Source organism: Anomaloglossus baeobatrachus, chromosome 4, assembly GCF_048569485.1.
Source record: "Anomaloglossus baeobatrachus isolate aAnoBae1 chromosome 4, aAnoBae1.hap1, whole genome shotgun sequence".
NCBI lineage: Eukaryota > Metazoa > Chordata > Amphibia > Anura > Aromobatidae > Anomaloglossus > Anomaloglossus baeobatrachus.
This window is the reverse complement of record NC_134356.1, coordinates 416,113,054-416,127,158: the sequence shown is the minus strand read 5'-3', so window position 1 is coordinate 416,127,158 and position 14,105 is coordinate 416,113,054. Positions and strand designations below refer to the sequence as shown.

Here is a 14,105-nt window from a genome sequence, read left to right as displayed (position 1 = left end):
GTATAATTCACTAAAAATAGTCAGTATAATCAAATCATTACATTACTCAATTGATTAATAGATTAACAATGCTGCAGACATTTAAGCCCTGAAAGAGAATATATAAAATCAGAGGATGACCCATTGTTTAAAGTTCGGCTTTTGGGTAACTTTCTTTTTTCACTCAAATCACAATCTGCATAAAAATTTAAAAAAAAATAAAAAAAAAAATAATGCATGATTTTTATTTATTTTTTTTTTTTTTAACAGTTACTGCTGAGGTTGTTTGGAGTTATACTTCCTGTACTTTGAGTACATTTAGCCCCCCTTCACACGTCAGTGGTTCTGGTACGTATGTTACTGTTTTTATACGTACCAGAACCACGGACTTATGCAGACCCATTAAAACACGCACGGAGACAAGTCAGTTTTTCTCTGGCATCACTGAGGTCACATGGACCACGCAGTTGTACGTGTCACATGGATCACACTAGAACTAGAGAAATCACGTATCTGTGAAATAACATTTTTAGAATCACCTGTCTCAAGCGATGCTGTTTTCGGTGCTGCTGTCTCCTGCTTCAAGGTTTGCTAATTATGCTCATGTATATTCACTGCACCGCAACCCGGAAATAATAGCAGAGGGGAGACTGCAGTGGCTGAGACAGGAGATCTGGAGGCATCGGCATCACGGACAGCATCGGCATCACGGACAGCATCGGCGTGGTCAGGTGTGTAAAGGAGTGCCTGATCTCCATGTCAGTGAAAAATCGGGTGTTTTCCACTGATGTGTGAAAGAGGCCTTATACACAGGATTCACTGTTCACAATAGGTAATGTCACAGCAGACCCAGTCCCCCTCCCTTCACAATGACCTTTGCACAGGCTCATTAGATGCTTCAGACCAAAATATAGGTCTGAGTCAGTCTGTTGCTAATGTACTTCTGTAATATCTGAAATAACAGCAGTATGAGCCAAACAATAGCCCTAAGGGTTAAATGCAAGAATTTAAAGTTTTTGGGTTTTTTTAATATAGATTGTAATTAAAAAAAAAAAAAAAAAAGCAACAAAACTATACTGACCATAGGTAATTTTCTCATGATACATTGCCTTTAATAAAGGTTTAATAAAAGTTATATTTTTTAATTTGTAGAAAATAAAAAATTGGCAAAGGACCAAGCTAAAGAGCCAAGCACATAAGCTAAAGTTCACTGTGCTCCAACACAGGGATGCAGCTCACTCCCCAACGTTCCTCAGTTACAGGAAAATACTTGGTATTACAATGTATTTCTTCACAAAAAAGGTCAACTTACCTGGCAATAGCCATTCCAATATAATAGGACAGTGGCATGATCGACAGTAAAGAAAGAGTAAATTTTATGGGGGAGCTTGTGTAATAATTGTGACTGTCCATATAGCCAAGAACCAGCGACACAATCACCAATACTATGAGATCTGTGAGGGTTAGGGTTAAGGTTCTTTGCCTTCATTGAAACTAAAATCTTTGCTGAAACTAAAATCTGGCAGAAATTAAATCCGATTGAGAAAAAGAAAAAAGAAAGAAGAATAAAGATTTTAATTGGAATACAGGACAAATCAGCTTCAAGAGCCCAGAATGTTCAAGCTCTAAACAATGCTGGTGATTGTAGGGAAGGTGGGCTCGGGTGTTATGACCTTGCCACTACAACTAAAAGCTACTATAACTATACTCAAAGTTAATAATGAGCATTCACAAAGTAAGGTAAGGTATGGTTGTATTAACATAAAAAGGCTGTTACTGCTGCTGAGGACAGTTTCCCAAACCCTCATCAGCATAGAACATCCCTTTACATGGAGATTAATGGGGGGGGAAGGCACCTTGTGCAGTGACTCACAATACACCCATGGAACAGTCACCCACATTGAAAAGGAATATGGCATCAGTTTGTTGTTATATTTTTGCTATGTAATCTGAGAGCAGCATGATATAGGGCTGGAGACCTTGATTTCAGCGGTGTTACTTACTGGGCTGCTTGTTGTAGTTTTGATAAAATAATGTTTTTCTCTCTAGCAGTTCTCCGAACGCAGAGCTCTGCATAACCCCACCCACACCATGGATGACAGCTGTGTACACTGTGCATTGGCAGAAATCTGTGGTGGGGGTAGAGTTACACAGACCAGGAGGACAAAATGGCACATGACAATTCGTCCTCTAGTGAATCCCCTGCTGATAAAATACTGGTTTTCATTTAAACTACAACAAAGCAGCCCAGTAATGCTAGTTTCACACATCCGGCTTTTCGCTGGTTTGTCAGATTCGGCGCACGCCAGTACAGTGTATACAGTACAATGGCAGCGTGAAAAGCTCCGTTCACATGCTGGCATGCAACCCGGAGGTTGCCACGCTGCCATTGTACTATATCACACTGTACTAGAGTCCGCCAAACCGGCGAAAAGCCGGATGTGTGAAACTAGCCTAAGTGACGCACTGCTGCATTCGCGGACTCTGCACCTACATTATGCTCTTATCAGATTGCATACCAAAAATCTGCTGATAGATTTCCTTATGATCTCTAAATTTTACTCAAATTCATAAATTTCAGAGAAAACATTTTGGAGATAAGCGCAATTATGTATTCTAGCTGTACACCATTCACAATCTGATGGGATAGGAGGGGTGGAACAAAGAACCATACACTGGACATAAATATAACCGCAGTCTGAGGCACAGCTGTGCAATAATCATGCTGTCTAAACAGCATCTTGAAAGGCCACACCTGTGAGGAGGATGGATCTCAGCAAAGGAGAAATGCTCACTAAGGCCGGTGTCACACCTGTGTATGCATCGGATGAGATATGTTAAGGACGCATGGCTCAGGCTCTGCTGCGAGCAGGATCCATGTGTTATTCTACTGTGCTCAGATTCTGCAATCGGATCACAAGTGTGGAGAAGAGGGAAAGATTAATCTCTCCATCGCCTGCCTCTGTGCAGTGCAGTCCGATGTTTCACACTCCCCCATAGACTTGTATGAGTGCGAGTCTTGCGACACTCACGGGCAATCGCAGTATGTTGCAATTTTTTTTCTCAGTTCATTTAGGACTGAGGATAAACTCGCAGATCTGAGCTGCATCATTACACAACATTGGGCCGAGTACGAAGTGAGACTCTCACACTGCACTAATGCGAGTCATATCCTAGTGCGACTCTGGCCTAACACAGATTCAGACAAATTTATTAACAATATTTGAAAGAAAAAAGGCCTTGTGTGTGGATAGAAAAAGAAAAAAAAACAAAAAAAAAAACTCAGATCTTCGAATTCAGTTCATTAAAAAAGGGCGCAAACAAAAAAAAAAAAACCAAAAAAAAACAACAACAACGTATTTTTCGGACTATAAGATGCAGCCTGCCGTGACCACATGGGCCCACTCATTTCATATGCACGGCCATCCTCCCGCCCATCTCTCAGCGCTGACAGGTGGGCGGGGGATGCACGCATAGTAAACAGCCGGCCCACATGATCACCCCTGGCAACTACAGCCTGGAGTGATCATGTGCAGCTGTATTCACTGCCCCCCGCACATAATCATCAGCGCAGGGTGCAGTGAATCAGTATACTCACCGACAAGGATCCCTGCAGCACTGCGATCTCCTGTCTGCCGGCCGCAGCTGTGTGTGGAGCCTAGCGGAGCTCACAGGGATGACGTCATCGCTGTGCGCACGTGTCCACACACAGCCGCGGCCGGCACAGACAGGAGGACATCGCGATGCTGCAGGGATCGTGGCCGGCTCCACACAGGTAAGAGGCACTGCTGCTGGCACAGACAGGAGGAGGAGCGATGCTGCATGGAGCGAGGAAAGGGGAGTATAAACGTTTATTTTTTTTGTGTGCCACAGGATGCGGCCATATAGCAGGATGAGGGTATATAGCAGGATGATGGCATATACCAGGATGGGGGTATATTATGAGCAGGATGGTAGTATATAGCAGGGTGGGGGTATATAGCAGGATGACGGCATATAGCAGGGTGGGGGTATATAGCAGGGTGGGAGCACATACCAGGATGATGATATATAGCAGGATGCGGCCATATGCCAGGATGGTGTATATAGCAGGATGCAGCCATATGCCAGGATGGGGTATATAGCAGGATGGGAGCACATACCAGGATGTGGGCTATACCAGGATGAGGGACATATACCGTAATTTTCGGACTATAAGACGCAACGCACTATAAGACACACCCTTATTTTAAAGGAGGGAAAAAAAATTAAAAAAAACAATTAAAAGTAAAAAAGAAGGGAATTTTGTTTACTTACCGTAAATTCCTTTTCTTCTAGCTCCAATTGGGAGACCCAGACAATTGGGTGTATAGGCTATGCCTCCGGAGGCCGCACAAAGTATTACACCAAAAGTGTAAAGCCCCTCCCCTTCTGCCTATACACCCCCCGTGCTCCCACGGGCTCCTCAGTTTTGGTGCAAAAGCAAGAAGGAGGAAAATAATTATAAACTGGTTTAAAGTAAAATCAATCCGAAGGAATATCGGAGAACTGAAACCATTCAACATGAACAACATGTGTACACACAAAAAAACAGGGGCGGGTGCTGGGTCTCCCAATTGGAGCTAGAAGAAAAGGAATTTACGGTAAGTAAACAAAATTCCCTTCTTCTTTGTCGCTCCATTGGGAGACCCAGACAATTGGGACGTCCAAAAGCAGTCCCTGGGTGGGTAAAATAATACCTCGTGATAGAGCCGTAAAACGGCCCTTTCCTACAGGTGGGCAACCGCCGCCTGAAGGACTCGTCTACCTAGGCTGGCATCCGCCGAAGCATAGGTATGCACATGATAGTGTTTCGTGAAAGTGTGCAGGCTCGACCAGGTAGCCGCCTGACACACCTGCTGAGCCGTAGCCTGGTGCCTCAAAGCCCAGGACGCACCCACGGCTCTGGTAGAATGGGCCTTCAGCCCTGAGGGAACCGGAAGCCCAGCCGAACGGTAAGCTTCGAGAATTGGTTCCTTGATCCACCGAGCCAGGGTTGATTTGGAAGCCTGTGACCCTTTACGCTGGCCAGCGACAAGGACAAAGAGTGCATCCGAGCGGCGCAGGGGCGCCGTCCGAGAAATGTAGAGCCTGAGTGCTCTCACCAGATCTAACAAGTGCAAATCCTTTTCACATTGGTGAACCGGATGAGGACAAAAAGAAGGTAAGGAGATATCCTGATTGAGATGAAAGGGGGATACCACTTTAGGGAGAAATTCCGGAACCAGACGCAGAACCACCTTGTCCTGGTGAAAAACCAGGAAAGGGGCTTTGCATGACAGCGCTGCTAGCTCAGACACTCTCCGAAGTGAAGTGACTGCTACTAGAAAAACCACTTTCTGCGAAAGGCGTGAGAGAGAAATATCTCTCATTGGCTCGATTGGTGGTTTCTGAAGAACCATCAGCACCCTGTTCAGATCCCAGGGTTCTAACGGCCGCTTGTAAGGAGGAACGATGTGACAAACCCCCTGCAGGAACGTGCGTACCTGTGGAAGTCTGGCTAGGCGCTTCTGGAAAAACACAGAAAGCGCTGAGACTTGTCCCTTAAGGGAGCCGAGCGACAAACCCTTTTCCAGTCCAGATTGAAGGAAGGACAGAAAAGTGGGCAAGGCAAAAGGCCAGGGAGAAAAACCCTGAGCAGAGCACCACGACAGGAACATTTTTCCACGCACTGTGGTAGATCTTGGCGGACGTTGGTTTCCTAGCCTGTCTCATAGTGGCAATGACGTCTTGAGATAACCCTGAAGACGCTAGGATCCAGGACTCAATGGCCACACAGTCAGGTTGAGGGCCGCAGAATTCAGATGGAAAAACGGCCCTTGAGATAGCAAGTCTGGTCGGTCTGGTAGTGCCCACGGTTGGCCGACCGTGAGATGCCACAGATCCGGGTACCACGACCGCCTCGGCCAGTCTGGAGCGACGAGGATGACGCGGCGGCAGTCGGCCCTGATCTTGCGTAACACTCTGGGCAACAGTGCCAACGGAGGAAACACATAAGGGAGCTGAAACTGCGACCAATCCTGAACTAAGGCGTCTGCCGCCAGAGCTCTGGGATCTAGAGACCGTGCCATGAACGTCGGTACCTTGTTGTTGTGCCGGGACGCCATGAGGTCGACGTCCGGCACCCCCCAGCGGCAACAGATCTCCTGAAACACGTCCGGGTGAAGGGACCATTCCCCTGCGTCCATGCCCTGGCGACTGAGATAATCTGCTTCCCAGTTTTCCACGCCTGGGATGTGAACTGCAGAGATGGTGGAGGCCGTGGCTTCCACCCACATCAAAATCCGCCGGACTTCCTGGAAGGCTTGCCGACTGCGTGTGCCGCCTTGGTGGTTGATGTATGCCACCGCTGTGGAATTGTCCGACTGAATTCGGATCTGCTTGCCTTCCAGCCACTGCTGGAACGCTTTCAGGGCAAGATACACTGCCCGTATTTCCAGAACATTGATCTGAAGCGAGGACTCTTGCTGGGTCCACGTACCCTGAGCCCTGTGGTGGAGAAAAACCGCTCCCCACCCTGACAGACTCGCGCCCGTCGTGACCACCTCCCAGGATGGGGATAGGAAGGATTTCCTCTTCGATAATGAAGTGGGAAGAAGCCACCACCGAAGGGAAGCTTTGGTCGCCTGAGAGAGGGAGACGTTCCTGTCGAGGGACGTCGGCTTCCTGTCCCATTTGCGTAGGATGTCCCATTGAAGAGGACGCAGGTGAAACTGCGCGAAAGGGACTGCCTCCATTGCTGCCACCATCTTCCCCAGGAAGTGCATGAGGCGCCTCAAGGGGTGTGACTGGCCTTGAAGGAGAGATTGTACCCCTGTCTGTAGTGACCGCTGCTTGATCAGCGGAAGCTTCACTATCGCTGAGAGGGTATGAAACTCCATGCCAAGGTATGTCAGCGATTGGGCCGGTGTCAGATTTGACTTTGGAAAATTGATGATCCACCCGAAACTCTGGAGAGTCTCCAGGGTAGCGTCGAGGCTGTGTTGGCATGCCTCTTGAGAGGGTGCCTTGATCAGGAGATCGTCCAAGTACGGGATCACCGAGTGACCCTGAGAGTGGAGGACCGCTACTACAGTAGCCATAACCTTGGTGAAAACCCGTGGGGCTGTTGCCAAGCCGAACGGCAGTGCCACGAACTGCAGGTGTTCGTCCCCTATGGCGAAGCGCAAGAAGCGCTGGTGCTCTGGAGCAATCGGTACGTGGAGATAAGCATCTTTGATATCGATCGATGCAAGGAAATCTCCTTGGGACATTGAGGCGATGACGGAGCGGAGGGATTCCATCCGGAACCGCCTGGTCTTTACGTGTTTGTTGAGCAGTTTCAGGTCCAGGACAGGACGGAAGACCCGTCCTTCTTTGGGACCACAAACAGGTTGGAGTAAAAACCGTGGCCCTGTTGCTGAAGAGGAACAGGGACCACCACTCCTTCTGCCTTCAGAGTGCCCAGCGCCTGCAGAAGAGCCTCGGCTCGCTCGGGAGGCGGGGATGACCTGAAGAATCGAGTCGGGGGACGAGAGGTGAACTCTATCTTGTAACCGTGAGACAGAATGTCTCTCACCCAACGGTCTTTTACCCGTGGCAGCCAGGTGTCGCAAAAGCGGGAGAGCCTGCCACCGACCGAGGATGCGGAGTGAGGAGGCCGAAAGTCATGAGGAGGCCGCTTTGGTAGCGGCACCTCCGGTGGTCTTTTTAGGACGTGACTTAGACCGCCATGAATCAGAGTTCCTTTGATCTTTCTGAGGCCTTTAGGACGAGGAGAATTGGGACCTGCCCACGCCCCGAAAGGACCGAAACCTCGACTGCCCCCTCCTCTGTTGGGGTATGTTCGGTTTGGGCTGGGGTAAGGATGTATCCTTTCCCTTGGATTGTTTGATGATTTCATCCAAACGCTCGCCAAACAATCGGTCGCCAGAAATTGGCAAACTGGTTAAGCGCTTTTTGGAAGCAGAATCTGCCTTCCATTCCCGTAGCCACAAGGCCCTGCGTAGTACCACCGAATTGGCGGCTGCAACCGCCGTACGGCTCGCAGAGTCCAGGACAGCATTAATAGCGTAAGACGCAAATGCCGACGTCTGAGAGGTTATGGACGCCACCTGTGGCGCGGACGTGCGTGTGGCTGCGTCAATTTGCGCTTGACCTGCTGAGATAGCTTGTAGCGCCCATACGGCTGCGAATGCTGGGGCAAAAGAAGCGCCGATAGCTTCATAGATGGATTTCAACCAGAGCTCCATCTGCCTGTCAGTGGCATCTTTGAGTGACGCCCCATCTTCCACTGCAAGTATGGATCTAGCTGCCAGTCTGGAGATTGGAGGATCCACTTTGGGACACTGAGCCCAACTTTTGACCACGTCAGGTGGAAAGGGATAACGTGTATCCTTAAGGCGCTTAGAAAAACGCTTATCTGGACAAGCATGATGATTCTGGACTGCCTCTCTGAAATCAGAGTGGTCCAGAAACATACTCTGTGTACGCTTGGGAAACCTGAAACGGAATTTCTCCTGCTGAGAAGCCGACTCCTCCGCCGGAGGAGCTGAGGGAGAAATATCCAGCATTAGATTGATGGACGCAATAAGATCGTTCACTATGGCGTCCCCGTCAGGAGTATCAAGATTGAGAGCGGCCTCAGGATCAGAATCCTGATCAACTGTCTCCGCTTCATCAACCAGAGATTCCCCCCTCTGAGACCCTGCACAATATGATGATGTCGAGGGAAATTCTAAGCGAGCTCGCTTAGTCGGCCTGGGGCTGGGGTCTGTGTCAGAACCCTCAGCCTGGGACCCATGAGATACCCCGGGAGGACATTGTCCCTGAGCAACACAATAGGGTATATAGCCAGAAATCAACTGTGCACCATACAGTGTAAAATATATATATACCATAAACATATAATGTTACACTACTGCACAATGGGGCTAGCACCACAGGTGCTGCTTACCACCCGCTTAAAGCGGTTGTGAGGCCACCAGAGTCCCTGCCTGGGTCTCCCAGACTTTGTCCCCCTCTGCAGCATCCGAGGAGCTGACAGGAATGGCTGCCGGCGTCCTGAGGAGAGGAGGGAGCCGTGGGCGTGACCCAGAAAGTGCGGGAACTGGTGCCCGCACTGTGCACAGTGAGAGGGGTGGAGTATGCAAAGCATGCTCCAGCCCTCAGTGCTGCTCGTTCTGTGCAGCGTCCCGCCCTTCCCCTGCCTGTCAGGGCTGGGGGTGGGAAGAAAGGAAACTAGGCCGCAAAAAGCCGGGGACTCTAGTAATAAACGCGGCCGCCGTAAAAGCGCGGCCGGCGTGGAAGTCCCCGGCGCACTACAAGTCCCAGCCGCGCCGCGGTGTTTCCATGGCAGCGGCGGTCAGTGCGGCAGTCCCTATACATAAACACTCAGCAACGCTGAGTGTGTAATGGCACATATTAACCCGGTCAGCGCCGCGGTCCCCGGTGCACTAGCACACCCAGCAAAGCTGGAGTGTTGCTGTGCGCTGTCCCCACAGGGATACAGAGTACCTCCAAGTAGCAGGGCCATGTCCCTGAACAATACCCGGCTCCTATCCAGCAGGCTCCACAGGAGTTGTGGATGAAGCACGGTCTCAGTGCCTGGAGACCGATAGGATCCCACTTCACCCAGAGCCCTGAGGGGGATGGGGAAGGAAAAACAGCATGTGGGCTCCAGCCTCCGTACCCGCAATGGATACCTCAACCTTAACCACACCGCCGACAAGAGTGGGGTGAGAAGGGAGCATGCTGGGGGCCCTATATGGGCCCACTTTTCTTCCATCCGATATAGTCAGCAGCTGCTGCTGACCAATCTGTGGAGCTGTGCGTGCATGTCTGCCTCCTTCGCACAAAGCAAAAAAACTGAGGAGCCCGTGGGAGCACGGGGGGTGTATAGGCAGAAGGGGAGGGGCTTTACACTTTTGGTGTAATACTTTGTGCGGCCTCCGGAGGCATAGCCTATACACCCAATTGTCTGGGTCTCCCAATGGAGCGACAAAGAAATGTGGTCATGACACTTATTTTTACTGCTGACAGTGTTCTGGAGGTAATAATATCCCCAAATATATATGAGATAGAGATATATATCTATCTATCTATGTATATCTATATTTATTTATATATAAAATATAATATCTATATCATATATATGATATAGATATTATATTTTATATAAAAATAAATATAGATATATAGATATACATAGAGAGAGATATATATATATATATATATATATATATATATATATATATATATATATATATATATATATATATATATATATATATATATATATATATATATATATATTATATACACATATATATATATACATACACACACACACACACACACACACACACACACATATACATATACACACACACACACACACACGAATGATCCAACCCCATCCAGGTGTACAGTAATGCCTTTATACTATGTTGTTTATTGCCTTCCTTTTACAGGTGTGCTGCTCACCATGCTTCAGTTTGATCCTGGCACTAGAGGCAGTCTCCCATATCTTGAGGACCTGCAGTGATGTAATGAAGAGGCAGGGCACTGTGCTGCTCTGCCCACCCCTCTTCATTACATCACTGCAGGTCCTTGTCAGCTATGGGAGACTTCGTTTCTAGTGCAGAGGCAGGAGCAAAGTGAAAGTAATGTGAGCACTCAGCACAGAGACTGCGGCTGTGCTGTGAAGGTATGCCGTGCTCTGGCCCGGACACTGCAGTGATCTGCACCTCCCCCGGGCCAGACATGACTGCAGCGGCACCCTGCTCCTGCCACCTAAACAGCGCACACAGTCTCCGCTGCCTCTGAAGGAAGCCGGGGCTGGAGAACCCACGTGTGTCCGCTGTTTACATTAAACTATTTATTTGCTGCTCCTCACACCCGCTTCTAGTCACTGACTGCAGAGACAGGTGGGCGGGGAGCAGCTAATGAATATTCACTTACTTTAAGCAGCGGGCACACGTGGTTTCTCCAGCCGCCGGCTTCCTGCAGCAGCGACCCTCCCTGCCTCCTGTAATCCCACTGCATAGCGCTGACTCCCCACAGCTCCCTACCCCGCTTTGACATTCAGACCATAAGACGCACCCCACACTTTCCTCCCAAATTTGGGAGGAAAAAAAGTGCGTCTTATGGTCCGAAAGATACGGTATATACAAGGCAGGAGGATCATTACCAGGATGGAGTACCTGAGTTAGAGAACTTGAGATTACCCCCATAACAGTGTCAACAGCAGATCCTCGCACCATAATGCGTCATGACCACATTTTTTTCTTAAAATTTTATTTTCCTATGTTCCTCCTCTAAAACCAGGGTGTGTCTTATGGTCCAAAAAAATACGGTAAATAAAAAATTAAAAAAAAAAAAAAAGGGTTTTCGTTCAGTATAGTAGTAGTAACAAATATATTAAAAGGGCGACTTAACGCTTGTAACAAGGTAATGTCCATCACAGGCACTGGCAGATAAGAAGGACTTAAAGTAACTACAAAAACTCCCAGCAAAAAGCAAGAATACGTTTTCACACAGTAAAGGATACTAACAGCAAATACATTGAGTCCGTCCACAGAATACTTGTAGTAATAAATATTAATGGCATAATAGCAGCACAACACAACATCTGTACTGTACTCATCCACCTAGGAAGAAATGACAATGTTACAAAACAGGCATATTGCTGTGATCACCATCAGGATTATACATAAAAAATTCTGCACAGTGTAAAAAAATGGACAATTTATAAAAAACAAAAAAAACAAAAACACCCCTGAAAAAAAAAAAAACACAAAAAAAACTGTTTATGGATACATCTTAACCACACTTAGCCAGGTGTTTCTAATGTAATTTTTTCCAGTTTTTTTATTTTATTTAAATATAAAATACAATTTTGAAAGCACTGCATCTTTTTCTTTTCTTAACTTTGTCTACTTGCAACCGAGGAGCACGCCTTTTGATTCTTTTCCATGCACCGCAACTACAAGAGGAATATTCATATGGAATTTGTGAGCGGATATACATTTTTTCCCTCTTCTTTTTCACATCTAGTGTATACTTTACAGAAAAAAAACCTCCCTCGTATAATGCTTTTATGATTTAGTACCATAGGATAATAAGGGAACATGCCCGTGATCAAGCTTCCTTACAGTCAGGGCACAGTACTCTCTTCCGGAGGTGCTAGTGTCCTGTGCAGGAGAGCGTGCAGTACGTGCCCACGATCAGGATAACTGACAGCGTATTTTCACCAAGTTCTCCCGCTCAGAACACGAGTCTCAAGAATAAAAAAATTTGACGTGCTGTTGGTTAGAAACCAGCCACGCAGGTCAGTTTATGCAGGGTTAAGAAGCAGCACAGTGGACATTAGCTTTCTACAAACCCCATCCACTGTACTTGTACTGTACAGCGCAGCATTTTGGAAGTGGCGAAGACACGCTGTGTCCAAAACACTTCCAGCTCTGATCATGGGCATGGGCCCGAAAAGGGAACTTGTGATCTTAAGAAATGCCATTTACCTGCAGAAGTAGGTAGGAGTAATCTGCAGGTAAATAGCGTTTAAAGCACTACGCCAGCATTTTTTAAAATTTTTTGGAGCTGGAGTGGCACTTTAAAACGTAAGCTCCCTGCCATGTACTCACCTTCCGTGGTTTCATCTTTTACCAACACTACTCAGGTCCCACAGCGCCATCTTGTGACTGGCCGGAAGTCAGACGTTACATTACAGGAACTTAATGCAACTCTATGAGAGCCAGAACGAGGTTCTCAGAGATTAATCAATTTATGACCACCTCGTGCTCCGTGAAACACTGGAGAGCGCTAACAGGTCAAACAAACTGCCAAGACTGTGTGGAGAGGCGATGATAGAAGGGGAATTTGCCGGAAAGGAGTATATGAAAGGTCAGGGGACTACTATTTAAAGCACCACTCTGGAGGTAAAACGAAACACTGGAGTGATTCTTTAAAACCTTGTGTAGCAAGTTTAATGGATCAGAGACTAAAGGGGAGAAAATGCAGTTTTATACTCCCATTCACCGCTCACTATATAGTGAGCACTCCTCTGCACTTTACAATCCTTTCAGCTGTACACACATGCGATTTCAGTATGCTCACTCTATAGTGAGCATTGACCAACTACTCACTGAACGTCCCTAAAAGATAAAGCAAGCAGCTACTGGGAGGATTTAACGTCATTTTCTTCTTGCAGCCACTGCTCCATTTAAGCAGCTAAATAGGATTTAAAGTGAATCAGTCAGGCTCTTTATTCATGCTGTACATGCTTTGGGCAGTCAAGTGGTTCAAAGATAAAATGTTTAAACATCCGGCCTTTTCCTCTCATTGCTCCAAATGTATCTCTCCCTACGCAAACACATATGGAGCCGCCCAGGGGCCCCGCCACATTGGTCGTGTCTATTGTTATGCTCCCTGACTGGATCTTACGCCATGGGCCCAATTTATAAAGGGTTCAGGAATTTTTCCGGCATAAAACATTTTCAATTATAATATAATATCTATCTATCTTTGTAAAGTGTTAGCCAATAGATAAAAAAAAAAAAAAAAATAAAAAAAAATTTGAGAGCGTCCACAGCGGCCGATCCCTTTTAATGGCTAACTGACAAGATGGTAATAAAGAGCAAGCTTCTGAGACTCTTTGGGTCTCTTATCAGGCAGAAAATCTGAACAGCAGCCACATATTTATACACAACGGGACAGACTAGTGCAGCATATATACACACACACACACACACACACACACACACACACACACACACACACATATACATACACACATATACATGCACATTTATTAAATATGCAGTTCAAAAAAAGCTAGAGGAAATAAATTTCACTCTTTAGAACCAGGAGTTTTACAGTTGACACCTTGCTCAAATGGTACCTTGTTTTCTCGGCGGATGTGAACATGCTCTGGAGGCATTAAAAGCACGGTGCATAAAACCCTTCCATTCATCTTAGACACTGGGATGAAAAATACTAAGAGCCAGGAAATTAAACAGGCCAGCCCATGGACTACAGCAAGCACAGGATATCCCAGAAGTAACCAAATGTAAGTGTTGAGACGCATCTAGACAAAGAAAGAAAAAAAAAAACCACAACATGCACACAAC

General features: G+C 47.0%; 1 protein-coding gene across 2 annotated transcripts in view; it reads right to left on the bottom strand.

The window, feature by feature from the left end:
• Positions 1 to 14,105, bottom strand: part of LOC142301589 (uncharacterized) — a 154,027-nt gene that overhangs the window by 65,870 nt on the left and 74,052 nt on the right. For both annotated transcript variants that reach the window (XM_075342615.1, XM_075342616.1), the window contains exons 8-10: positions 13,877 to 14,062; positions 11,528 to 11,627; positions 1,292 to 1,433 (exon numbers count right to left, since the gene is read on the bottom strand). In XM_075342615.1, coding sequence (XP_075198730.1) covers positions 1,292 to 1,433; positions 11,528 to 11,627; positions 13,877 to 14,062 — 428 coding nt within the window. The remainder of the gene's footprint in view (positions 1 to 1,291; positions 1,434 to 11,527; positions 11,628 to 13,876; positions 14,063 to 14,105) is intronic.